The following is a 26554-nucleotide window of genomic DNA, read 5'->3' as shown; positions in this document are numbered from 1 at the left end:
TTGCCAAACTGTTTTCCATGGCGCTGCAACATTTTATATTCCCAGTTGCAATGGATAAGTGTTCCAATTTCTCCACATCCTCACCAATGCTTGTTATTTTCCAGTTTTTTGTTTTGTTTTGTTTTTAATAGCATTCTAGTAGGTGTGAAGTGGTATCTCATTATGATTTTGATTTGCATTTCCCTAATGACTAATTTGTGCAGTTCTACTCTGTACTATAGGGTCACTATGAGTCAGAATCGACTAGACAGCACTGAGATTGGGTTAATGACTAATGATGTTGAGTATCTTTTCATGTACTTATTGGTCAATTGTATATCTTCTTTGAAGAAGTGTCTATGCAAGTGCTTTGCCAAATTTTAAACTGCGTTGTCTTTAGGTTGTTGAAGTTGCAGTTCTTTTTATATTCTGGATATTAAACCCTTATGAGACATACGATTTGCAAGCATTTTCTCCCATTCTGTGGGTTGTCTTTTCACTCTCTTGACAGTATCCTTCGATGCACAAAAGTTTTTAATTTTAACAAAGTCCAATGTATCTATTTTTTATTGCCTATACTTTGCCATCATATTTAAGAAACCAAAGCCAAATCCAAGGTCATGCAAAAATTGGCCCTATATTTCTGTCAAATTTTGCTTCATATATTTTGAGGTTCTATTGTTAGGTGTATATATGCTTATAATTATTATATCTTCTTGATGAATTGAAATTTTTATCAATATATAAGAACCTTCTTTGTCGCTCGTCATGTTTTTGGATTAATTTTTTTTTTTTGTCTGATAATTTAATAATATAGCAACCCCAGCTCTCTTTTGTTTACTATTTGCATGGAATATCTTTTCCCATCCTTTTACTTTCAACCTCTTTACATTTAAAGTGAGTCTCTGTAACCAGTATATGCTTTTTAATCCATTCTGCAATTCTCTGCCCTTTAATTGAAGAGCTTAATCCATTACATTCAAAGTAATCACTAATAATAAAGAGCTTACTTTTGCCATTTAGTTTTTTATTTTCTGTAAGTCTCATATGTCTTTTGCTCCTGAATTCCTCCACTACTGCTTTTAAAATATTTAGTTGATTTTTTGGAGTGTATGTTTTTATTCTTTTCTTCTTTCCCTTTCTGTATATTTTAGTTATTTTTCTTAGGGTTACCTTGGGGATCACAACTGACGTCTTAAGCTTATAACAACCTAGTCTGGATAATATCAACTTAGTTTCAATAATATACAAACATTTTGCTCCTATACATTTCCATCCCCTCTTTATGTTATTGTCACAGATTACAGGTTTATACATTGTGCACCTACTGACATACATTTATAATATTGTATTCTGTGTTTGCCTTTTAAACCATTTGGGAAAAAAAGAGGAATTACAAACCAAAAGTACAATCATACTGGCTTTAATATTTATCTATGTAGTTTACCTTTACCAGTGTTCTTTGTTTATTCGTATGGCTTTGAGTTACTGTCTAGTGTCCTTTCATTTCAGCTTGAAGGGACTAGCATTTCCGGTAGGGGAGGTCTACTAGTAACAAACTCCCTCAGCTTTTGTTTATCTGGAAATGTCTTAATTTCACCTTCATTCGTAAAGAATAGTTTTGCCAGATATATAATTTTTGGTGGACAGTTTTTTCCTTTCAACACTTTAAATATGTCATCCCACTGCCTTCTGGCCTCCATGGCTTCTGATGAAAAATCATGTTAATCTTATTGAGGAACGCTTGCCCATAAACAGTCACTTCTCTCTTGCTGTTTTCAACAGTCTTTGTCTCTTGAGAGTTTGGCTCTAATATGTCCCAATATGGATCTTTTTTAGTTTATCCTGCTTGGAATTCATTGAGCTTCTTCCATGTGTAGATTCATGTCTTTCATGAAATTTGGGAAGTTTTGATCACTATTTCTTCAAATATTTTTTCTGTCTCATTCTCTCTCCACCTTCTGGGACTCCTGAAATGTACATGTTGGTCCACTTTATGGTGTTCCACAGGTCCCTATGGCTCTGTTCACCTTCATTCTTTTTTCTTTCTACTCTTCGGACTGTGTAATTTCAGTTGTCCTGACTTCAAGCTCATTGATTGTTTCTTCTGCGTGTTCAAATATGCTGTGAACCCTGTAGTGATTTTCTCATTTCAATTATTGTATTTTTGAGCTCTAGAATTTATTTGATTCCTTTTTAGAATTTCTGTCTTTATTGATATTCTCTTGTTTTTCATACATTGTTTCCTGATTTACTTTAATTCTTTGTCCATAAACTCCTTTAGCTCTTTGAATATATTTAAGATAGTTGTTTTAAAGTCTTTGTCTAATAAGTCCAATGTCTGAGCTTTCTCAGGAGAGGTTTCTGTCAATTTATTTTCTTCCTTTGAATAGGCCATGATTTCCTGTTTCCATGTATGCCTTGTGAATTTTTTTTGTTGAAAACTGAACTTTTGAATATTATGTGGTAACTCTTGAAACCAGATTATCCCCCTTCCTCAGGATTTGCGGTTCTTGATTGCTGAAGGCTTAATTTTTGTTCAGCTAGTTTTTTGACTGAGATTTCCTTGAACACCCAGAACTTAAAAGCAACAGCAACATCAACAACAAAAACTTCTCCTAGTCTTTGTACTAGGAAGCCCCTTAACATTTAGCCAGGCTGTTTACAATTCTGACACAGCCTTCCCTTCCTGCTTACACTGAGCCTAGAGATCAGCCAATGGTGAAAGCTTGGGGTCTTTTCAGGTCTTTTCTGAGCATGCATCCTGTCCTGGGCATGCATGTGACTTTCTAAATTCCCCAGTATACATAACTGTTTTTGAATGCCCTAATTTCCCAAAGAAACTTTCTCTGTGGATTTTCTTCTCAGCTCGATGCAGTCTATTGTATGTCTCAACTGTAATCTTTTGCCCAGATGACTGCAGGTTTTTCTATTTTACAATGTTTTTTGAGCAACACCTGCCACTTTTCTGTTAGACTAAACAGACATGAGCACCTTGCATCGGTCCTTCAGGTAGCCCTCTAGACAGGTTAAAACAGACAAATACAATACTTTGCAAATAAACTTGGCTCTGCTTCCTCTGGAACCAGGGACCAGGGACCCACATTGGGAACATGGGCTGCCATTCAAGACTGCTGCTGAGCCAGGAAGGGGTGGGGCAAGGCCAACTAAAAATGCCACAAAACTTTTCTACTGTTTTTAAGTTGCCTTTTTCTTGATTCAGCATTTGCTTGGTTGCTGTAAACCTTTTCCAGAGTTCAGACAAAACTGGTTCTGATTTGAACCCACCACCCACTCCATAGGAGAAAGATATGGCAGTCTGCTTCTGTAAAGATTTATAGCCTTGGAAACTCCATGGGACAGGTCTACTCTGTCCTCCAGGGTCACTATAAGTCTGAATTGACGCAATGACAGTGAGTTTGGTTTGGTCTGGTGTGGTTTGGTTTGGCGGCAGGTGGAACAGAATTGGCCAGAAGCTTATAATTGCTGAAGTGGATGATAAGCACAAAGGGCTCATTGAACTGCTCTTTCTACCTTTATATATGTTTGAAGTTTTCTACAGTAAAAAGTTGAAAACAAAATGCAAAAACCTCAATCCCTTCTCCCTTGCTGTACCTCTCTTCTAGGGAAAGAGAACAGAATTTGCACCTCCACACCTTTGCCAACAATACTGTCCCCTCTTTCCCTCTCTCCTCCAAATGCCCTTCTCCCTTCACCGACCCAACACCCTCTCGGCCTGCACCACCTTCCTCTGCTCCTCTCTGGAAGCTATCATTGCTGTGGGGTGGGGGAGCTTTCCCTCCATGGTGACCTGCCTTCTTCCTGGCAGCTGTGACTCCTCCAGACGGCTCTCAAAGTACTAGGGGCTCAACCTCTGCCCCTTCAAAACTGGACCAGTGGATCTGTACGGCATCTGAGAGAGTGTTGCACCTCCCCTCTCTGATCACCCAGGGAGGGGAGAAGTGCCCGGTGCCCAACATGTTCCTGGTAAGGGGGAGGGGCACAGGACTTTCTGTGTGATGTGTTGGGTACAGGCAGCTCTGGCATGCGGAGAGAGTTCTGAAGATTCCTTCATGTTTGTGGGATCAGCTCTGTGTGAGGCCAGCTCTGTGTGATACCCATCTCTCCAGGCACGTGGGGGAAGAGGCCACTAAAATACAGGGAGACCCACAGCAAAGATACTTAATGACACAACCAGGGAAGTCTGAGAGATGGTTCACACTGATTTAGCTCTGTGACAGAGCTCTAATGAAATCTCACGCAGAATCCCAGGGTACTCAGAGTCTCTTGAGCCCCACACATGAACTGAGTCGTAGCCTGACCTACCCCTCCCACCTCTGTGGTGGCCCATAAGGGGTCTCCAGAGACTCTGAAGACTGGTCTACTCCAGAGTGGAAAGAGACCAAAGTCTGCACAGGTATCTGGTCGAGGCAGGGAGAGAAGCCAGGCTCATGTGACCCAGCAGCAAACCTACATGCCTTCCCCACAGTGGGGTGTCTGTACCTCACTCCGCAGGGCCTCCCAGTTGGTGTGCATTATAAGGGGGCTGTCCCAGCTTCCAGGGGGAGCACTCCTGCCATACACCCAATGCCCTGGGATTTGGACAGCCACGAAGGGGAGCTGCTTTATTACCTCAGCATCATACTTTTCATTGACGGCAGGCTCAGTGGTGACCAGTTTCATCCTGCTGGCGAACCGCAGCGAAGACAGCTGAAAATAGACCAGACAGACATTAGTCAGCTCTCCCCCATCCTACACTTTTGAGACTCCTCTAGTAGTCCCTCTGGGCTCCATAGGTTCAGCCCTGGACAGTGACCCCGAGATGTGTGGACACAAACTTCTGGGAGCAGCAGGTACCAGGATATCTGCTTGTGCTGTGACCATGGGGGTGGGGGTGGGGAGATAAGGAGAGAAGGGAGGGTTTCCACCAGCTTAGAGAACATCTTTCTTCTTAAGAAGGTAGCCAGGAAGCCCCAACTTTCTTACGGTCCCTCTTGGGGTTCAACTATGCTTTGTCATAAGATGAAACCATGAGGTGCCTGAACCCTTCCTTCAGGGATGCTGCCTGCACATCAGCTGCAGCTCCCCTCCGTGGCTAGGTGTGTGGCAGGAGCACTCCCCCTGGGCTGGGACAGTCCCTAGTAGACGCAGCTGGGAGGTCCTGCAGGAGTGTCTTGCCCCACAGCATTCCTGGAAATGACCTGTTTCACGTCCGTCGATTCTCTAGATGACTGAAGCTTACCCTAAACATCCACACATGAAAAGCAACATTTCTAAAGGGAGCTGTCTTACATATGATGGGTGACACTTCAGAACCAAGCACAAGAAGGGAGCCCCAGATGGAAGGTGCCCAGCTGTGTGGACTCCCCTGTGCTGCTGCCTCAAGCCTGCATCTGGCCCTTACTCCTGCCTCTGACTCGCATGAGCTTCTTCCTGAGTCACAACTCTGGCCACAGCCCTCCCCTGTTCAACCCCTGTGATAGCTCCAGCCACCTACAGAAGAGCCAAGGCCTCAGCCTGGCCACCAGGGCCTGACCAGCCCCTGCACTGTCCTCTCGTCTTCCTCTCCTGCCTAAACTCTCCACTGCAGTAGGCTGGGATGTTCCTGATTGGGCCATGCCTTCAGTGCCACCATCTTCTCTTCCAGGAACAACTCCATGCAACCCTACCACCAATCCTGTAACCCCAGCTCAGTACCTGCCCACCTCCACCCTCCTATTGGAATAATCCCCCCAGCCTCCTCTGAACGGCTCCTCCCTCTGGGCCTCTCCCACTACTTTGGGCCATGGTTTATCTACTTTGCTTGGCGGGGTACACTGGGGCCCAAGGCCATGTATGACTCTTCTACCCAGCTGCTTCTCACTACCATGCACATGGCAGGTGTTTAACACCTATCTGCTCACACCAGCATTATAACCCAGCCTGGAAGCCTGTGGTGGTTTCAAGATGTTTAACACATGTGATTATGAAGTATAAGGAATCAGCCCTCCTGCTTGGTCCTCACCCAAAGGAGCAGCATCCCAGGAAGCATAGCCCTTGCCCGTGACAAAGCTACTCTCAGCCTCTCCCATGCTTGCCTAATCCCCTGCTTTGCCCTCTTCCTTCACACAGCTTCTGCCCCTAAGCACTTGGCGTTTGGATGTTGGCTCTGGGGCTCTCTCAGCAATTTTGGCCCTGACTCACCCTCTGGACACCTCCACTGTTTTTTTTTTTTTTTAATTGAGCTTTAGATGAAGGTTTACAGAACAAACTAGTTTCTCATAAAACAGTTAGTACACACATTGTTGTATGACATTGGTTAACAACCCCACGACATGTCAACACTCTCCCTTTTCAACCCTGGATTCCCTATGACCAGCTTTCCTGTTCCCTCCTATCTTCCAGTCCCTGCCCCAGGGCTGGTGCGCCCCTTTAGTCTTTTTTTTTAATTTTTATTGTGCTTTAAGTGAAAGTTTACAAATCAAGTCAGTCTTTCATACAAAAACTTATATACATCTTGATGTATACTCCTAGTTGCTCTCCCCCTAATGAGACAGCACACTCCTTCTCTCTACCCTGTATTTCTGTGTCCATTCAGCCAGCTTCTGTCCCCCTTGGCCTTCACATCTCCCTCCAGACAGGAGTTGCCCACATAGTCTCATGTGGATACCTCCACTCTTGACAATGTTTATGGCTAATGTGCCAGGTTAACCAGCCAGGAGCCAACCTTACCCAGCCCTGGCACTCATGAGGAGGGATTCCAACCTCATCACATTGGCTGGCTTTTACATACCGTCTCTTCTAACTGGGAGGCTTCTCCGTAGATGTTTGTCACAAGGACCATATTGCAGTTTCCCCCTGCAGAAAGGAGTACACAGAAGTGCCGTAAGCCATGTGGGTTTTCTGCCAAGAGACTCCCTTGAGGCAGATGGGGGTCAGAGAGGACACACCAAGCATGTATGAGGCTGGGAGACAAAAGGTAGAAAGAGTGAAGGGAGACAGAAGACTTAATGTACCTGTAAGAGGAGTCAGGGGAGAACAGCAGAGGAGAGACGGTGTGTGGCAGGGAGGCACAGGGTTGGCAGAGAGGAGTGTGAGCCAGGGCTTTGCTCGTGGTGGCACTCAGTTAACGACCTGACACTAATAACTGTTATCAGGCCCAACACTGAGGGCTGGGGACAAACGGATGACAAGACACAGGCCCTGCTTCTCTGTCAGGGAGGCTGCAGGGGAAAGGATGGCATCACAGGAGAGGCCCTCCACCTGGGTCTTCAAGGCTATGAAGAATTCTGCCAGCTGGTTTGGGGACGAGGGGAAAAGGGAAGGTATTCCTGGTAAAGGCAAGAGCTCAGGCAAAGGACTTGAGGAGTGAGCAGCATGGCATGTTCTGGGCATAAGAGGTCATGGTGCTTGATTCTAGTGCATCAGGAGTATCTAAGGTCACTGTGAAAGGAATGTACATCATCTGTGTAACAGGGCGGGGGCGATTCCATTACCACCAATGGCAGAGGTGCCAGGTTTGTCCCTCCTTGGGGCTCATGCCCTCCTTCCTGGGCATCAACCACACCCTCACCTAATGAGTCCTTCAGAGCATGGGTGAGCTTGCACTGCCGGAAGGGGATGTGGTCCCTCCTCTGGTCCCCGAGGGCGATGATGGCCTGCTCCAGGAATGACAGTGACTTGTTGATGTAGGTGGCTTCCTTCAGGACTCGGCCCTCGGACTACAAACCAAAAACCAAAGGCGCTATTAAGAATGGTTGTCTTTCTTGTTCAGAATGATGCTGGAGGTCTGTGGCCAGGCTGGAGCCTCCTTTACTGAACCAGGGCCTTCCCTCAATGTCATGGGATTGTATCCCATCTTGGGCTAATAATGGTAAAACTAATATTCATAGGAATACTCATGTGAACGCTAATGTGAATATGAATATTTATATGGATATTCACATTAATGCTCAAAGATTCATACTAATATAAATGCACATGGGAATACTTATGCAGATACTTGTGCTAATATTCTAACAAATAATCCTGTGACTATTCATACAAATACACTCATGAAAGTACATACAAATGCTCATCTGAATATTCTTAGGAATACTTGTGCTAATACTCACACGCAAATATTCATGCGAATACTCATATTCATATGCAGAGAAACACTTATAGTGGCACACAGTATTTACTACTAACCACTTACTGAGTACCATGCACCTTGTTAAAGTTTAGAGGGCATCATCTCATTGAATCTTTACAAAAATACTGCGAGGTAGGAACTGCCCCTGTGTAGCAGCTATTCCACCTCTGCTAATTTTGTCCTTCCAGCAACTCAGGGTCAAGCACACATGTTCTACTGCTCTGTTCACGAATATCCAATGAGAGACGGCCAACATGCACAGGCACTAGGCCAGAAACAGGGCCCACGGCTTATTGAGAAGGAACCTCTTGCTTTCCCCACTTACCCCAGATTTCCCCAGCCTCTCCGAGCCTGCTAGATCCACCAAGTTAATTTTGGAAGTGACGTATTTTTCATCTGATAAGGTCCGCGAATGGGCCTATGAAACACTCAAAGTGAGGTTAGAATCTCAACAGGGAGACGCTTGTGAATGCGTAGGCCCCAGAGGAATTGACTGCCCCTCCCGGGGCCATCCAAGAACTTCCACCTACCTCTAGGTAGATGGTGAAAATGCAGTGTGACCTGGAAGAGTTTTTGTTCATTGTGTGGGAGGCTATAATCCTGTTGGTCTCTCCCTGAAAAGGAAGGAAAACATAGACAATATTTTGAAAAATTAAAATAGCAAGTTATTTGGATCACCAACAGCTACACAAATGACCTCATATCAATGCCATCAGCTGGGCCATCCTGGCAAACCTCTTTTATAAGCTAGAAGAAAAGGAATGTAAAATAAGTAAAATAATAATAATAAAAGTAAACAGAAGGAGCAAAGAGAAAGCACATATTATATGGCAGATTTAAACCCAAATATATTAGGGTCACTATGAGTTGGAATTGACTTGATGGCAACAGATTTAGTTTTATATCAATAATTACATTAAATGTAAATGGAACAAAATCTTAAAAGATAGACTATCAGGATAGACTTTTAAAAATTCTCCTATAAGCTCTTTACACAAAAAGCCAAAATAGGAAATTTACAGACATTCAACTAACTTAAAATTAAAACCTTTGTTCATCAAATGCCATGTATAAAAAATGTATAGAGGAGAAAAAAAAGACAAGCCACGAGATATAGAGGATATTTGCAACACATACAATTAAGAAAGAACTGGTTTTCAGAATATATTAAAAAAAATTCCTATAAATAAGAAAGAAAAAGACAATTGCAAAGAAAATAAACAAAAGATATGAACAGGTACTTCATAAGAGAGAAAATTCAAATGGCCAGTAAATACAAGGAAAGGTGCTGAATCTCACCTGTGGTCAGGGAAATGCAAATCAAGATCACAGTGGGATACCACTACACATTGCTGAGATTGGTCAATTTAAAGACATTATGGGAATTCTAATAACTAGCTGTTGGGAATGTACCATATTGGAAAATAGTTGGCATCATCTAGGGAAGCTTACAACACATATACCTATGACCCAGCAATTTCAGTCCTCAGCTTTACCTAGGGAAAGCTGTTTATGCGTACCAAGATATACATATAAGGAAGTTCCTAGCAGCATTGTCTGTAATATCTCCAAATTGGGAAAACTCAAATATCCATCAGATGTGGAATGGATAACTAAATTGCAGAATATTTATATGATGGAATAAAATAATGAAAATGAAAAAAATTATAGCAACAACATGGATGAATTTTAATAAGTAGGTAAAAAGCAACAAGACATAATTGAATTCCTCCTATATGATTCCTTTTATATAAAGTTCAAAAAAATTAAAATATGCTGTTCAAGAAGTATTTATAGGTGGTAAGGCTATAAACGAAGCCAAGAAAATGATTACCACAGAAGTCAGAGAGTGGCTGCTTGTAGGGGGTATAAATAAATACTTATTCAAGATAAAAACTCTTCACTAACAACTTGGAACAAAGAAAATCTCCTTAACTTCCCTTCAGCCACTGAAAACCTACAGCAACATCATTCTTCATGGTAAAATGTTAGGATCAACAGTAAGACAAGAACGCCCAGTCGTTACTTGGGAGGCTCTTTCTTCCCTGTAGATGCAAGAGATCCAGGCATAAATTACCCTGAGGACTTCAATGTGACTTTTTTTTTTTTTTAAGTTTTATTAAGGTATGGTTTAAATACCATAAAATTTACTGTTTTAAGATTCAATGATTTTTTGGTAAATTTACAGAATTGTGCAACCACCACTACAATCCTGTTTTAGAACTGTTGCATCACCAAATAAAGTTCCCTTGGGGTCCATTTGCAGTCACTTCCCACTCCACTCCCTCCCCTAGGTAACTACTGATATGCTTTCTGTCTCTATAGATTTGGTCATTGTGGATATTTCATTTGAATGAAACAATATGTGATATTTTGTGACTGCCTTATGTCACTTGTTGTTATGTGCCATCGAGTCGATTCTGACTCATCGAGATGCTATAGAACAGAGTAGAACCTCCCCGTAGAGTTTCCAAGGAGCAGCTGGTGGATTTGAGTGGCCAACCTTTTGGTTAGCAGCCCAGCTCTTAACCACTGCACCACCATGTTTTTGAGGTTCATCCATGTTGTAGCACTGACAAATAGTTTTCCACTGTATTTTTGTCATCCATTCCCAGTTTATGGACACAAGTTATTCCCTATTTTTTAATAATGATGCTGTGAACATACACAAGTCTTTAAGTGGACATATGCTTTGATTTCTCATGGGTGGATACCTAGGAGTAGACTTGCCAGGCCCTATGATAAATTTTGTTTAGCTTTTTAAGAAACTGCCAAAGTGGCTGCACCATTTTACATTCTTACCAGTAATGTATAAGAGTTCCAGCCTATATGACTTCTAAAAGAATAACATACACTGGGGATTTTTTCTTTTTTTCAACTAGAACCTCTGGTGGTGCAGAGATTGTTAAGCAGTCATCTGTTAACCAAAAGGTTGGCAGTTTGAACCCACCAGCTGCTCTGTGGGAGAAAAATGTGGCAGTCTGCTTCTGTAAAGATTACAGCCTTGGAAACCCCATAGGGCAGTTCTACTCTCTCCTAAGGGGTCACTAGGAGTCAGAATTGACTCCACGGCAATAGGTTTGGTTTGGGGGATTTTTTACTTTCTACTGGTTTGTAAAGCGCTCTTGATATTTTAAGGACATTAATCTTTATTTTTTTTTATACTACAAATGCTCATGATTTAATGTTAAATGAAAAAAAAAGACATAAGGACAATTTCAACTATGTAAAGAAAAAAGTGTGTAAAAAAAAAGACTGAAAGGGAATGAGCCAAAACAGATATTATTGCTGCCATATGTAGAAGAGATTATGAGTGAATTTTTTTGTTCCTATTTTTTTCAGTACTACCTGAGCTTTTTAAATGAGCATATATTAATTTTCATTCTGATTATCTAAGTAAATAAAACATTAAGGGGGAGAGAGGGAGAGGAAAAGGAGGACGAAAAAGAGGAGACAAAGGGAGCTAGAGATAGGAGAAGAGAAAAGAGAAGCGTGAGAGAGAGAAAGAAACCCTTAGAATTGATGATCTCACCTCAAAAAGGAGGCTGAACGCATCCTCCTCCTGACTTGTGAGGTGGACCGACAAGCCCTTAATGAAGACCCCTTGTGGGTTTTCCACGATGGTCATGGGCGTGTCTGTGGGTCCAACATAGGGCAAGGTGGACAGGAGATCAAACAGGGTCTCATTATAGATTTCCAGGTAGGAAACTCGCACAGTAATGGCATGTGTGGGGCGTTCTTCGATCATCCTAAAAACCTAGATGGGAGATTGGACAGCAGTCACCAAGAGCAGAACTCTAACAACTGGCTAGTGTTATGGGAGTTCTTACCTCAGGAGGGAGCCTCAAGAGGTATAAAATAATCCTTGTTCTAAAAGAATGTACAATCTAGTTGGTATGGTGGCCATCGTCAGCAACTATTATTATTATTGGTCCATCAAGAGATATCATTTTATAGGGTTTTTTTTTTTTTTCTTATCCTTTTGTAGTTTTTTTGAGCCCTGACTTACAGACTGGCTAATATTTGTACAGTCCCAAGAAGTAGAGCCATGAGTGGCGAGGATTCTGGAATACAGATCTCTGGTTTGTCTGGGGTCTCAGCACTTATAAGTCTCTTTCATATCCATTACGTAATTCTATCCTCCTATGAGGGAGCAGTGTTGGGGCAATACCCATTTGTGAAAGGCTCCACGCCATAAAACTATTTGTCTGTGGTCACTCAGCTAGTATGGGTAGAAGCCAAGCCAGAATTCAACCTTCTTGACTTCTAGTAGCCTCCTCAGTACTTATCAGCAGGTGACTTTGGAGTGGTCCTATCTCCCCTCTGGACCTTAATTTTCTTATCTATCAAATGGGGAGTTGGGCTGTTTGATACCTGAGATCCTGCCTTGCTCTAACAGTCTAGACCGGTGCTGCTAAATACGGGACATGCGAACCACAGGTGGCTACTGAGCACCTGAAATGTGGCTAGTGTGAATGAGAAATGAAGTTTTATTTAATTTTAATTAATTTAAATTTAAAAACTGATACTCGATTCCGTTATTGGTAAACTTTTAAGTATGTTTAGAACAGCTTGGTTATGGGAATCTACTTTTTCAAATGTAAATTCTGTGAAATCTAAATACAGATCAAGTATCTCTGATAGATATTTAATGTCTAAGTTGAGATGGAGGTGTTTTATGTTTAAGATGCCCACTAGATTTCAAAGACTTTATATGAGCACAAGAATATAAAATATCTCATTAATAATGACTATACTGATTACATGTTAAAGTGGTATTTTAGGTATACTGGGATAATAAAGGAGCCCCTGGAGCCCTGGTGGCACAGTGGTTAAGGGCTTGGCTGCTAACCAAAAGGTCAGCAATTGGAATCCACCAGGCGCTCCTTGGAAACCCTATGGAGCTGTTCTACTCTGTCCTAGAGGGTCGCTATGGGTCAGAATTGACTTGAGGCAATGGGTTTGTTTGTTTGTTTTGGGATAATAAAACATATTATTAAAATTAATTTCACCTGTTCAATTTTATATTCTTAAATGTGGCTACCGGAAAACTCAAAATTATATCTGTGGTTTATACTTTTTACAGGCCAAGGCTGTAAAACCTTAGATGGCATTGAGGGAAGGCCCTTCCCCTCCTGCCTCCAGAGGGTCCTCATAGAACCCAGGCTAGGGAACCCCAAAGGAAGGCCCTTCTGCCCTGTTTTCGGTCACACTTCTGACTCCCAGGGCTGACCCAGTCCTGAGAGCTCAGGTCGTGCCTGCTTCTTCCCTGGACTGCTCTTTCAGGGGCTGCGGAAGAAGCCAGAGCAGGCCAGTAAGGAAACTTTGCCAGGATCCACACTCCCGTCCCCCTCCCCTCCATTAACACCAGGAAGCAACGTGATTAAGACCTCCAAATCCTTAATTACAGGATCACAGACCTCCAGAGCAGCAGGAGGCCACTTAGCACACCTAATGCTTTCTTTCACAAATGAGGAAACAGACTTAGCATGGGTGTGGGTCAGAGGCTGAAGCCCTGAATTCCCAATTTCCTGAGACCTCTGGCCCTGCCCATTCTGCCAGCTGTGCATACCCTGTCTCCAGCTCCAGTACGGGCTCCAACTCCTGTGAGGGGTGGACCCCACTGTCCCTAGTAGCTGGCCTGGGGTTGGCAGCATCTGTGGCAGAGAGGACCTGTGTAGCATCCCACCCGCGGGCCCACTTTCTACCTGCTGCAGGGCACGAGGGAGGATCCCCCGGTGCTTGTAATTCTCAGTTGCCCCCGTCATGGTGTATGTCTTGCCGGCTCCTGTCTGCCCGTAACACATGATGGTGCCTGCAAACATTTTAAAACACACTTCGGTGACATCCAGGAAAATAGCTCCAAGGACAGCATTCCCATCCCCTAGGATGCTGTCCCTTGCAGGTCCAGTGTACACCCAGAGCCACCTAGAAGGTCCTGGCATGAAGGTGGCCAGCAGGTACAGACGAGAGCATCAGGAACTCCTGCCATGGTGGGAGGTGAGTGGGCAGGGGAACAGGGAGATAAATGAAGAGTCAAAACATGGGTATTGTCTGTGGTCCATGCTTTAATCTACTGTTTCCTTCACCAGTGGATGACCTGGCCCTAGAGCTTCTGAGAAGGGCAGGGAACGTTACGGAAAGGGTAGCCAGAATTTTTCCTAGAAAGATGAGGAGGGAGGCCAGAGAATTGAACTCCAGCCCTTCTTTAACAAGGCTGTGAACTGCCAGGGTCTCAGAACTAGGCCTCCCTGCGGGACTGGCCAGGCAGCAGGGGCTTTCAAAATTCCCAGGAAGATATGGAACAATAAAGGCATTTTGTACCAATGGTGAAAATTATCTGCAGACCGCAAGATCCCACAGCACTTGTAGGTTGGTTGCTGGTTGGTCCCATGTAACTTCTAGAGATAGGACCACCACAATCAGGGCCTGATCTGGTTCCATTTCACTGCCCACCCTGGGGAGCCTTTTACTTGTACCTCTCATATCACCACCGGGTCTGGAACATGAACCATGCAGTCACTCTAGACTCTGGTTCCCACCTGCTCTTCCTCCTGGGTTGGGCAGCCTTAGCCAGGCCCCAAACTGAAGGCTGCTTCTTGATATTTACGCAGCAAACCTGTCCAGGCAGTGCTGGGCAAGAGAAACCAGTGCTTGCCTTTGCCACATGGATGACCTAGTTCCTGGGACTGGGAGATTTTATATGACGTATCCTAACATCAGCACCTGAGAGGGGCCAGAAACAGTGTCTATTTACAAACGAGCAGGAAGGAGTCACTTCAGCTGAAATTGGCCCCTAGCTGGGACTCAGAGCCTATTCATGGTTCCTCAGTGCCCTGTGCCCGAGACTCTCAACCTCCCTGGGCCTTAATTCCTCTGTCTCCACCTCCTCAGGACCACGTCCCCTCAGGGAGTCATGACAACCAATGAAAACATCCTTGGGTCAATGGGACCATAACTATGTATCACCTGTGGGATAAATCACAATGTTTGGACATCCATGCTTAATAGACTTTTAAACAGAAGACCTAAAACGTGGCTCGCTAATAGCAAAATACAGACATTCTAGACAGCAGGCACCAGATGGGCAAAGTTTAGAACGTGTGACGTACTCTTTTAAGGACAACTTCTAAAAAAACAAATCGTAGATGGAAAAAATTTATAAAAATTTCCCAACACTGTTCTTAATTTGTTAAGAAAGTTAAACTCTACTCAAGTTTTTAGTGATAAATGTAAATAATCTTCAACTAGACTATCAATAGTAGATTGAGCATGCTGGTAGAATGAAAAGAAATAACACCTAGCAGGTAGTGGAGGGAAAAGTGTTCAGACCCCATCAAACTCATCATAAAGGCACATCTTCAAAACTAACATTTGAAGGATTTAAAACATGTAATAGTTGACCGCCCCCAGGACTTACAGTGAGTTGGGCCCACTTAATCTTCCTATGAAGGTAGGATCCCAAGACACTGGATTACACCATGCCCATTACATGGCCAAGCAAACAGTCAGTTTTCCACCATAAGAACATGGAGACAGACAAGTAAGTAAACAGATGTTAGTAAATAAGGTTATATTTTATTTATTCACCACAGAATACTTGCGCCTTTTCCTCTGGGAGGAGCTCTGCAGGTTCTTATGTAAGGCAACAGTTAATGAACTAAATTACCATTATAGCCATCCAGGGCCTGAGAAACCACATCCTTTGCGACTGTCTCATAAACCAAGTCCTGGGAAGCATCATGGAGAACTCCATCCAGCTTGAATGACCAGTCTGTCTGCTGGTTATTGACAACTCCTCTACGAGTATCTTTTTTTAAGTGAATGTCAATGCTCTAGGACGAAAGAGAGAGAAGTGATTTGTTAGGAAATGTATTTTTAAAAACCACCGATAGCTGAGGTCTGATTTATAGGAGATAAAAGAAGTGAACTTTAGGAAGAAGAGGGACTTCCACATGTGGGCTGATATTCCAGATGAAATCTTTGGGGTGGGAGAAGGGGGCTACTGCAGAAAGGCCACACAATCCCTGATGGTGGAAGGATTAGGAGACTGGAGCACTTCCTAGTTTCGATACATCTCACCCTAGTTTACAAGGTATGTCTGTCTTCGTTTCCCTTACCTACAATACGGAGTCAAGCAAATTCATCATATTCTCACTAAATAAGATTTAAGTATATTCAATCAGGTACATTGAATTAGGCTGGAAAGAAGAGTGGGTTGGAGTCCCATCTTTCTGGTTGCTGGCAGTGAGGCCTCCCCCAGCTCTGTGCTGCAGTAAGCACCTATTTCTACAAACATACTAGGGGTCAATGTGAGGAATGATGAAATAATAGCCAGAGAAAAGACTCTGGACTTCTCAGCACAGTTACTCACTGGTATTAGTGCAAATTGAGTGTGCCCAACCTATTTGTAATCAGCAGGTTTTCAGGCACCTGCCCCTCAGCAAGCCATTGTAGGATAGCTGGCTTAGGAATTCACTGGGTAGGGTAGATTTCAATCTTCTCGACGGGGACTTCTATTGTAAACAGACTCTTGTTAAAATCTTACACTGACTGGCTGCCCTAATCCAGGAGTCAAGACCTGGCCACATGCAGAAAAATCAAGACCCAGTGAAGGGGCTCTGCTCTGCTCATTTAAATGCTGTGTGTTCCTAGAAAACATATCCAGGACGGCACATTTCACAGGGCTTCACTGAACTTTTCTGAATGTCTGGACCTTCAAGCCTTTAACAGCCTATCATTGAATTCTTCCTTTAAAGACCAACTCAATGCTGCCCATAGTAGGCCCACAAATGTTTGCTTAATGAAAACACCTAACTTCCTCATAGTGTCTCACGTTGACCTAAGCCTGTCAGAGGCTTCAGAAGGGTTCTCAGGTCAGTGCAAGGGCACAGGGATGCAGAAATCTTTCTAGTCCTCTTGAATGTCTTAACAGTGATCAACTCAAGACATTTTCACTGTGCCCCTCTCGGAGATTATATAAATGACAGATGTGTTCACCAGAAAGTTTTATGAGCATGTACGAGCATCAGTTTTTGTGTCAGTTTTGTTTAAAGGTAAACTTATTACCCAAAAAAATACAATTCAAAATGGGAGCTTTATAACTGGGTTTTTCTGAGAAGCTTCCTCATCAATAAAATTGTGTATGTTGGCAGGAGGTGGAGGGGGAGGTGGTTTGGACTTGATAAACTTGAGAGTCCATCTGAACTTGTAGAGGTTCTGTGTTGGTCCTTAAAAGGTTGTCTGGAAACAAGGTCACACTGTAGCGAGGTGGGACAGAGAGAAGCCCCGGCAGGTGAAGGCAAATGCGTTGCACTTACTTTGTTGTCATCCCCGTATTTGATCATTTCATGAGCAAAGTCATCAGTTGGTTTGACACGGACAAATGCATGAACTTTTTTTCTCGTACCCATTCTAGCTAAAGAGAACAGTGAAATTTTCAGTAGTCATCATCAAACAACAATCAGAAGGGGAGGTGTGGCTCATTAAGATCAGAAAGGAGTGATATGCAGTCCTTTTGTTCCTTTCCTATAGGGATAGGGATAGGGATAGGGATAGGGATAGGGATAGGGATAGGGATAGGGATAGGGATAGGGATAGGGATAGGGATAGGGATAGGGATAGGGACAGGGACAGGGACAGGGACAGGGACAGGGACAGGGACAGGATAGCTTTCTTTATACCCCTGGGCATTTTAATGCTCTACCCACAGAACTCTGCTCAGTAAGCTTGTATATTTCCTACTTCACAGGTTGTTTCACCATTTTCCACTAACGACCCTAAAGAGACCAAATACAAAGCAGAAAGAGTGCTCTCCTTAGTGACCTATTCTTAGATGGGGTTTCCAGAAATGTTCTGTGTGTATCTGAGACCACCTGTGTTTTGCCTCATTTATATTCTCCTCTAAAGCATTAATTTTATTTTTTTTATTAACTACCTTCCCTGGGATACAGCACCCCCACCTCTACCTCCCTTAGCCTAAATAGATCAGAAATACATCCTCTAGGGTCTACTTGATCTAGTCTACAATCAAATCATCATCATAGACTCGTAGGGTCACTATGGGTCAGAATCGACTCGACAGCAATGGTTTTGTGTGTGTGTGTGTGTGTTTAGTATCAAAAAGTCTTTCTTCTCTGCCACTCCACTGAAAGAAACGTCATACAGTCCACTACCTCCTCTTCCTCCCCCCAAAACTAGCTATGTTCTTATCATTTGTTTTCAGGTAGCCACACATATACAGTCGATCCTCATTTATTCATGGATTCCATATTTTGAATTCACCTACTCACTAAAATTTACTTGTAACCTCATATCAATACTTATGACTCTTTTGTGGTCATTTGCAGGCACGCACCGAGTAGCAAGAGAATTGAGCTGCTTGATACGCACATTCCCAGTTGAAGCTGACCAAGGTGATACTCTGCCATCTTATTTCAATTCTCATATATTTGCTGAACTTACAAAGAGAGTTAGAGGAATTGTAAATAAGTGTACTTTTTGCAGTCGATTTAGTGCCAGGTTTTTTTTTTTACTTTTTCTTGGTGATTCCCTGCTTAAAATGGCCCCAAAGCACAGTGCTGCCTAGCGTTCCTAAGTGTAAGAAGGCTGTGTGTGATTCTAGTGTTCCTAAGGGCAAGAAGGCTACGATGAGCCTTACAGAGAAAAAAATGTTTCAGAGAAGGCTATGTATTGATCGGCTGATGAAAATGTTGGGACCAGAGGCTCACAGGAACCTAAATCCGTACTTCCCCTAGGAACAATGGTTCCGTATTCACTAATTCAGTGTTTGTGGCATTACAGGACATAACTACCACAAATAACAAGAATCGACTGCATTTGCCTTCCCTCATTTATACTATTACAAATAATTACCATGTATAATAAAATGCGTTAAGTACTTTTGATGTGATTTCATGGTATAAGATGAAAGCTCATGGATAGAAAAGACAGGGAAGCAAAATGTGACAGGGAGCTAAATGACTTTCCTAATATTGAGAGAGCTGTCGCGTAACGGAAAAGACTTTCTAAGGTAGAAACCGTAAACACCTACAAAAGGGATTGTTGCATTGAATAGAAGATTAATTGATCTCTAAGATCCTTTCTAATTAAAATACTTTATAAAGATAAAAAAAAACTGAATCGCATCACAACCCACCAAATGATAACTAAGAAATCTCCTATTTTATTGGATATTAGCCCCAATGGTCAAATCACACTAGTCCCCTCTCTTAGGAGTGCCTGTGTAAAAATACTTAACACTAATCAGACAGCAAATTTTGGTTCTAGCACTGACATAGGGGGGAGAAGCAAAAAGAATTATTAAATAGAGGTGATAATAGTACTGATTTTAATTGCTTTAAGGGGAATTTAAAACTTAATCAGCTTTTCAGGTGTCTCATTATTTACACTAAGGACAAAGGATGAAATATTGAGGAAAAATGCCAAGAATTCTAAAGCAAACTAAGTATCTGCAATCATCACTAATTGTGTTAAATCTACCGAAACCAAACCCAACCCAGTGCCGTCGAGTCAATTCTGCCTTATAGTGACCCTACAGGACAGAGTAGAACTGCCCCATAGAGTTTCCAATGAGCGCCTGGCGGATTCAAACTGCCAACCCTTTGGTTAGCAGCCATAGCACTTAACCACTACGCCACCAGGGTTTCCTGTGTTAAATCTAGTTAAGTAATATTAGAAAACAAGATAAACGTCTATTAAATATACTAACTTGATTATTCAAAACTATTGGGCAAATTAACATAATAGGATTTTAAATTGTTTGAAGAATTCTACTATTACAAATAAATACGATTTTCTTTCTAAGATCCATCTAATGTTTTAGATTTTGTTTTTGTTCTTTTCATAATTTTAACAACATCCTTAAGTAGTTTACGGTCATCCTGAGACTGGGCTCTCCAGTTTCAATAATTCCACTTTTAAAGAATCATGAGAATAAAGAAAAAACTATTAAAAACCCACTTAGCATTAAAAAAGTGCTCCATAATATACAAAACAGAATTTGAATGGAGACAAAGACCGAGGGGTCAGAATGCATGCTGTGTCATAAACTTCTCTTTTGATCTCCATCAGAGTTGGAACAGTTCAATAAGAAATGAGGCCTCTGTCCCTAACATAATGTGTACTTTCATGGGGCAGGGTAGAGGTGTTGACGTTAAACAGAACTCTTCAAAACACTTTAGAAAAAAACAACCAGCTAAGGAATTTGCTGAATTTATGAAGAGAGTCGGAAACCCTGGTGGTGTAGTGGTTAAGAGCTACAGCTGCTAAGCAAAAGGTCAGCAGTTTGAATCTACCAGGTGCTCCTTGGAAACTCTACGGGGCAGTTCTACTCTGTCCTGTAGGGTCACTAAGAGTTGGAATCACTTGACGGCAGTGGGTTATGAAGAAAGTTAGGGGAACAGGAAGCATAGGGAGCTGACTCAATTTCATCTTCAAATCAGATGATAGCAACATCAACACAGTTAATAAGGGAAAAATAGCTTGCTTATTAAGTATCATCAAGTGGCATTACGTATCCCTACATAAGCAAGTTAAGCAGACACAAGCCTTGTCCTTTCAGTTCAGTTTCGATAATGTGGACAAAATAAAACTATAATTTCATTTTCAAATTCCTGTTATAAGCCCTTCAAACATCAAATCAAATAAGCAAACAAAACCCTTCCGTATTTACCTATTGCAGAGTGTGTGCATACTTCCGACATTCCTCAAGTCAATTATGTCCTGGAAGTCTTTTCCTAGCCACTATAGGGTCACTGAAACTTTATAATTTTTAGAAAATGAATCTGCAAGATATTGGGGTAAGCAAGGATAACGGCCTGCCCAGTTTACGTTTTAACATTTTTGTCTGCAAAATTGAGATCTAGGAATGAAAAGCCACAAACAGCTCTAACATGCATTCTCAACTGGGGAAACAAAGAGAAAAGCTCATATCCAAGTTCACTCTGCTCTCGACTATTGGGAATCTGAGAGTGAGGGGAGGTGTATTCTGGCTCGATGAAACACTTACCCTCAAGCTCTAAAGTTCAGGGAATCACTTCCCACATCAACCCCTTTCTCCCCAGGCAAGTTCAGATGCTGCCCAGGGTGCCCTCTGAAAGGGATCCTGAAGAAGCAGGGATCTCTGGAGGCAGGTGTCCTCTCTCCCAGGATCCTGCGCCCACCAACAGCACAAAGGTAGCACAGAGCAGTATGAAGCATCACCCTTCCCCTAGAGCTTGCCCCTCCTCTGCCCTGCATTTTGCCACATGCACGTGCACATGCAGTCGCCTCCATCTGCACTTCCCCAAGCCCTTCCTATGCCCACACCCACGGTTCTGGGCATGCAGCAAGCCTGCGAGTCTGCCACTTAGCAGCCGCTCAATACCCAGACATTTGGGGACCCCATGCTATCTTGAACTTACTGAAATACCGCTTGTTACTGTTCTTACGCCGCTTCATTTGAATGAGTTTCAGCTCCCAAATTAAATTACAAGCTGCTTGAGGGCAAGGACTGTACCCTTTATCTGTTCTGAATCCCCCTACAGCATCCAGAACAGTGCTCAGGACAGAGCAGGTACTCAAGAAATGGCGGTTGGTTGTGATGGTCATGGCTGGAAGTCAAAGGGTGGTTGAATCTTCATTTGTGGGTCCATCTTCAGTCAGTACTGAAAGAGTGATTTATTCTCACATCCAGGCCATTCCAAGGAATACATGATGTTAACTCCCCTCCCAGACCACCTCCAACCCCTGGGCCCACAGCCTTTCCAGGAGGACACTTGGTTACCTTCCACTGGCAGGAAGCCTTCTTTAGCACCTCGGCACACCCTCCCTTTTAGTAGTGTCCTTCTCCCTTAGGATCTTGAGGGGAATGTCCCTCTCTGGTGGGCACAGCCCTTGAGTATGGCTGGTGTAGCAAGATGAGCCTCTGAATTGCCATCAGGAGTCCTCTGTTCTGCAAGGCTCTCCGATTTCTCATTTGTTTAGGGGTAGAATGAACAGATCTGCCACCCAGCACAAATAAGGATCACCAAGAGGAGAGGGAGTGACTGGAGGGTCAAGCGGTAGGCACCAGGCGGGTCCCTAGCTTTCAGCGCTCCGCCAGCATCTCCTGCCCAGACCATGGTCCCTCATTGGATACCCTCATAGCCACAACCGCGGCGGCAACAGCAGCAGCAGCAACTGAACCCACAACCAAGGCCCAACAGCACCCAGCCTTGCGCTAAACACAGACACGGCCCAGGTAGAACCAGTGTTTCTCCTCTCTCATCCAACGTACCGGACCCCTGTCTAGAGGCCGAGCAGCAGTGGAGCTTGAACCCATTCCCATCCTTCTCTGGAACGGCTTCCTCATCTGTAAAGCGAAGGACTCGGACTGGCGATCCTGAAGCTCCCTCCAGTTTGGAAGCTGACGACTGCAGAAGTCCAGATGACCTCTGGCTCCCCCACCTCACGCCCCCTGAGCCTCAGGCGCGACGTGGGACTCTCGTGAGGCCAAGGGAACGTTAGCTCCGAACACGCAAGCCACCGCCAGGCTGAAGAAGTCCCGGCGATGCCGAGCTCTCTACCCCTCGCTTCAAAACCGAGCGAACCAAGCCCGATGACTCCGGACAGGAGCGACGTTCGGACCCCACCGCTGCCCGCCACGCAGCCGCACAACCCTGTCAGGCCTCCCTCCTTCCCAGCCCCCGAAGACGCGCGGCCCCTGCTCACCGCTCGCGAGGCCGGAGCGCGCCAGAGGCAGCTGCAGCTGCCGAAGTCCGGCATGCGATTCGGCCGGCCCACGCGTGGCTGACAGACTGTGTACACAGTCGCCAGGACAACGAGCCGCTTCCGGGGATTCCGGAAGTGTCTAGTGGTGGCGGAAATGAAGTCTGCGGTCCTAGGCCGAGGATACGGGTGAGGGTAGGGCGGAAGAAGACGGGAGATGGCACCGACTGATCCGGCGAGACTGCGGCAGCTGAAAGCGAGAAGCCAGGGTCGGGGCAGAGAGGGAACGAAGGCAGCGTAGGAACCATGAAGCGGGGCGCCAGAGCTTCCGGCGCAGAGGAGCTTGCGGTTACGGCGGCCGCGCAGGCCCGTCCGGTTCCGGCCCCACGCTCCGCGCTGCCACAGGCGCCCCTCCTCGCCCCGCCCTGCCTAGTATAGAGCCGGGCGGCCAGGCCTGCGCAGTCCAGGCGGCCGGGGAAGATGGTGGAGGACGGCGCGGAGGAGCTGGAGGATCTGGTGCACTTCTCGGTGTCCGAGTTGCCTAGTCGCGGCTACGGCGTCATGGAGGAGATCCGGCGGCAGGGCAAGCTGTGCGACGTGACGCTCAAGGTACCGCGGGTTGGGCGGCTGGGAGCTGAGGGGAGTGGAGCCGCATGGGGAGGAGAGAGGGGCGGTGAGGGAGAGAGGTTGAGTAGGGTGAGGTTTGGGGTGTGAAGGTTGGAGAGGGACCAAGTTCAGGGAGAGAGAGATGCCGAGCGGGGGCAAGACGGGAATTAGGTCCGGTGAGAGGCAGTGAGGGACAGCTCCTCAGCCCTTGGAAGGAACGCGAGGAGGAGCGCGACTTAGGCCCTTGGAGTGGGAGACCTTGGGGTGTCCGCTTCCCTATTCTGTAACGCAGAGAAAATGAACTTGCAGCCCCTCAATGGAAGAAGGGGCGGTGGCCGGGTGTGCCTTCCGATGGGCACTACTGAAGCATTTTATTTTCATAAAGATGTTTTTGCGTCCTTTGAAGTTGGTTGTGCTGTTGTAGAGGCGCAGGTTTGTCATTAGCAGTCATTGCCTGGACTTGAATTTTAGATTACTATCTTGTCTTTTAAGAGCTTTTTAAAACCCGATCTGGAAATCTTTTGGGGTGGGCAGCTGCTCTGCCCCACCCTGGAAGCCTTCCACCTCCCCGCCACCACGGAGGTCCCGGAGGCTGGGCTGATGGGCTGTGTGGAGAGGGGGGTGCAGACATCAGTAGGGGAGGGATCTCGTAACTGCCTGTTCCCCACCAGCATTCTGGTCTCAAGAGCCAGTCTCCCTCCTGTGCTTCCCGTCCGTTCCTGCTGGAGAGACATGCTGTGTTGCTTCTTGGCCAAGCTGCTGAGCCATGTGGAGCCCTCCAGGTGGGGAAGTGATACTGCACGCCCTGCGCTGTGATTTGGCTGGCAGGCTCTCAGCATCTGTGGAGGACCCCCTTTTTTGTTTTTTTCTTAAACAAAAGTCTTTGTACAGAGTTAAGGAAACTTTCCTTCCACGTATTTGAGTCAGATCTCTGGAGGCGATAGAATAGAATGGCTAAGAGTATGGATTTGGAGACAGAAGGATTTGGATTAAAATCGTAGTTGTAACCTTGGGCAAATTACTTAATCTCTCTAAGCCTCAGTTTTCCAAATGTAAAAATAGAGTGATTCCTATCCTAATACTCAGTATTAGTATGAGAATAAAACGAGAATATTTGTAGTATTCTTTGCATAATAACTGACATTTGTAAGTTTTTCACTGACCTAAACCCCGCCTGAAGGAGGTTATTTTCCAGGAGAGGAGTGAAGTGGTCTGAGAGGGGAAGGGATCTTTTCAGGCCAGAGAGGGGGACCAAGGGGATCGAGGAAAATGAACTGTACTAAAGGAGGCAGTGATTACGTGATGGAAGATATTGAGGCCACTAGAGATGTGTAAGCAGAAGAATGACGTGGTTGTGGCAAGAATACTCAGGATGAGTAGAGACTGGTGCAAAGCAGTAATAGGAGAAAATTTTTTAATTTAGATTTGGGCTGCAGGGGTGAGCCAGAGAAAGTATGTGAGACTCAGAAAAGCAACAAGGGCATGCCAGAGCAGAATAGTCACAGATACTTCTACATAAATTAAAACTGTGTGTTTTAACTCTGCGTTTAATGAAATTACAAAATATAGGATACCTTTGGCAGAAAAATGCTTGTATGGTTTTTTCATTAAAATGTTTTATTGTTCATTTACAGGGACAAATATCAACAGTAGTTCTGACCAAGAGTGTCAGTCTAAATTGCTATCTTAATTTCAAGGGTATGAAACGTAAAGACCAGCGTAAAGGCATTGGCTAGAGTTGGACAGGATCATAGAGAACGTCTAAGTCATTGGTTTATTTAAGCCGTTCTGCAGAGCCCGAAGAGTAGCTAAGTAGCAATGTGATGATGATGGGGGCCAGAGCTAATCTGTGGAGTCTGTTTTGGTCTGTCTCTTTCATGATAGAGGCGTTCCTCAAATTTCTGGTGATTCCAGAGTGTCTTCCAAATAGACAGGCACTAAAAAGCTGGTTGGAAGCTTTTTGGTGAGGAATGGGCTTATTGACTAATGGGCCTCATGCAGAGCAGTTATCCTCAAGCTTTAGTGAACACTAGAATCACCTGACAGCTCTATTAAAACACTGTAGACTTTCTAGAGCCAGTGAGGCTGGGTGAACCCCTGAAACTATTGGCTTTGAGATAATCTCTAAACCTTAAACCAAAAATATCCCCTGAAATCTTTAAATGAACAATAGGTTAGCTTAATTAGTAAAGAATGCCTGCCTTGAGCACTGTGCTTTTTTTATTATTTTTTTTACTTTTTTATTTTGTACTTTAGATGAAGGTTTACAGAACAAACTAGTTTCTTATTAAACAGTATGCATATTGTTTTGTGACATTAGTTAACAGCCCTATGACATGTGAACACTTTCTCAGTCTTGGGTTCCCTATTACCAGCTTTCCTGTCCCCTCCTGCCTTCTCATCCTTGCCCCTAGGCTGCTGTGCCCCTTTAGTCTCGTTTTATTTTTAGGCCTGTCCTATCTTTGGCTGAAGGGTGAACCTCAGGAGTGACTTCATTACTAAGCTGAAAGGGTGTCCGTGGGTTAGGGTTAGACTCTCAGGGTTTCTCCAGTCTCTGTCAGTCCAGCAAGTCTGGTCTTTCTTTTTGAGTTAGAATTTTGTTCTGCGTTTTTCTCCAGCTCTGTCCAGGACTCTCCATTGTGATCCCTGTCAGAACAGTCAGTGGTGGTAGCATGGCACCACATAGTTATACTGACTCAGTCGGGTACATTGTGTTCTTTTGAAGAGCTTTCAGTATGGGTTTAAATTGACAACCAAACTAAACCTGTTGCCACTGAGTTGATTCACAGTGATCCTATAGGGCAGAGAAGAACTGCCCCACAGGGTTTCCAAGGATATAATGTTTGCAGAAGTAGACTGCAACATCTTTCTCCCGAAGGGCACCTGGTAGGCTCAAAGTGCCAATGTTTTGGTTAGCAGCCAAGCACTTAACCACTGTGCCACCAGGATTCCTACAAATTGACAACAGCAACTTGGGAAGGTTGGATTGGAAGTTTAGGGGGCAGTGAGTTTACGTTAATGGGGGAAGAACAGTTGAGAAAAGGAGGGTGAGAATGGCAGCACAGCTTGCAGAATGTAATCAGTATCACTGAATTGTACATGTAGAAATTGTTCATTTGGTATATATTCTGCTGTGTATATTTTCAA

General features: G+C 44.2%; 2 protein-coding genes across 11 annotated transcripts in view; one reads left to right on the top strand and one right to left on the bottom strand.

Moving 5' to 3' along the window:
* Positions 1–22966, bottom strand: part of KIF9 (kinesin family member 9) — a 48772-nt gene extending 25806 nt beyond the window's left edge. For 3 of the 8 annotated variants that reach the window (XM_064274630.1, XM_023547775.2, XM_064274629.1), the window contains exons 1-10: positions 21517–22789; positions 17413–17510; positions 15762–15927; positions 13801–13907; positions 11625–11849; positions 8623–8706; positions 8418–8510; positions 7532–7679; positions 6752–6816; positions 4612–4689 (exon numbers count right to left, since the gene is read on the bottom strand). In XM_064274630.1, the coding sequence (XP_064130700.1) occupies positions 4612–4689; positions 6752–6816; positions 7532–7679; positions 8418–8510; positions 8623–8706; positions 11625–11849; positions 13801–13907; positions 15762–15927; positions 17413–17510; positions 21517–21703 (1251 nt within the window). In that variant the 5' untranslated portion in view covers positions 21704–22789. The other 5 variants (XM_064274627.1, XM_064274628.1, XM_064274633.1 and 2 more) reach the window with 5 other exon arrangements.
* A 214-nt stretch (positions 22967–23180) lies between these two features.
* Positions 23181–26554, top strand: part of KLHL18 (kelch like family member 18) — a 64432-nt gene continuing 61058 nt past the window's right edge. For 2 of the 3 annotated variants that reach the window (XM_003409689.4, XM_010589856.3), the window contains exon 1: positions 23181–23410. In XM_003409689.4, the coding sequence (XP_003409737.1) occupies positions 23282–23410 (129 nt within the window). In that variant the 5' untranslated portion in view covers positions 23181–23281. The remainder of the gene's footprint in view (positions 23411–26554) is intronic. The other variant, XM_023547778.2, reaches the window with a different exon arrangement.

Source organism: Loxodonta africana, chromosome 22 (assembly GCF_030014295.1).
Source record: "Loxodonta africana isolate mLoxAfr1 chromosome 22, mLoxAfr1.hap2, whole genome shotgun sequence".
Classification (NCBI taxonomy): Eukaryota; Metazoa; Chordata; class Mammalia; order Proboscidea; family Elephantidae; genus Loxodonta; species Loxodonta africana.
This window is presented reverse-complemented; position numbering and strand designations above follow the sequence as displayed.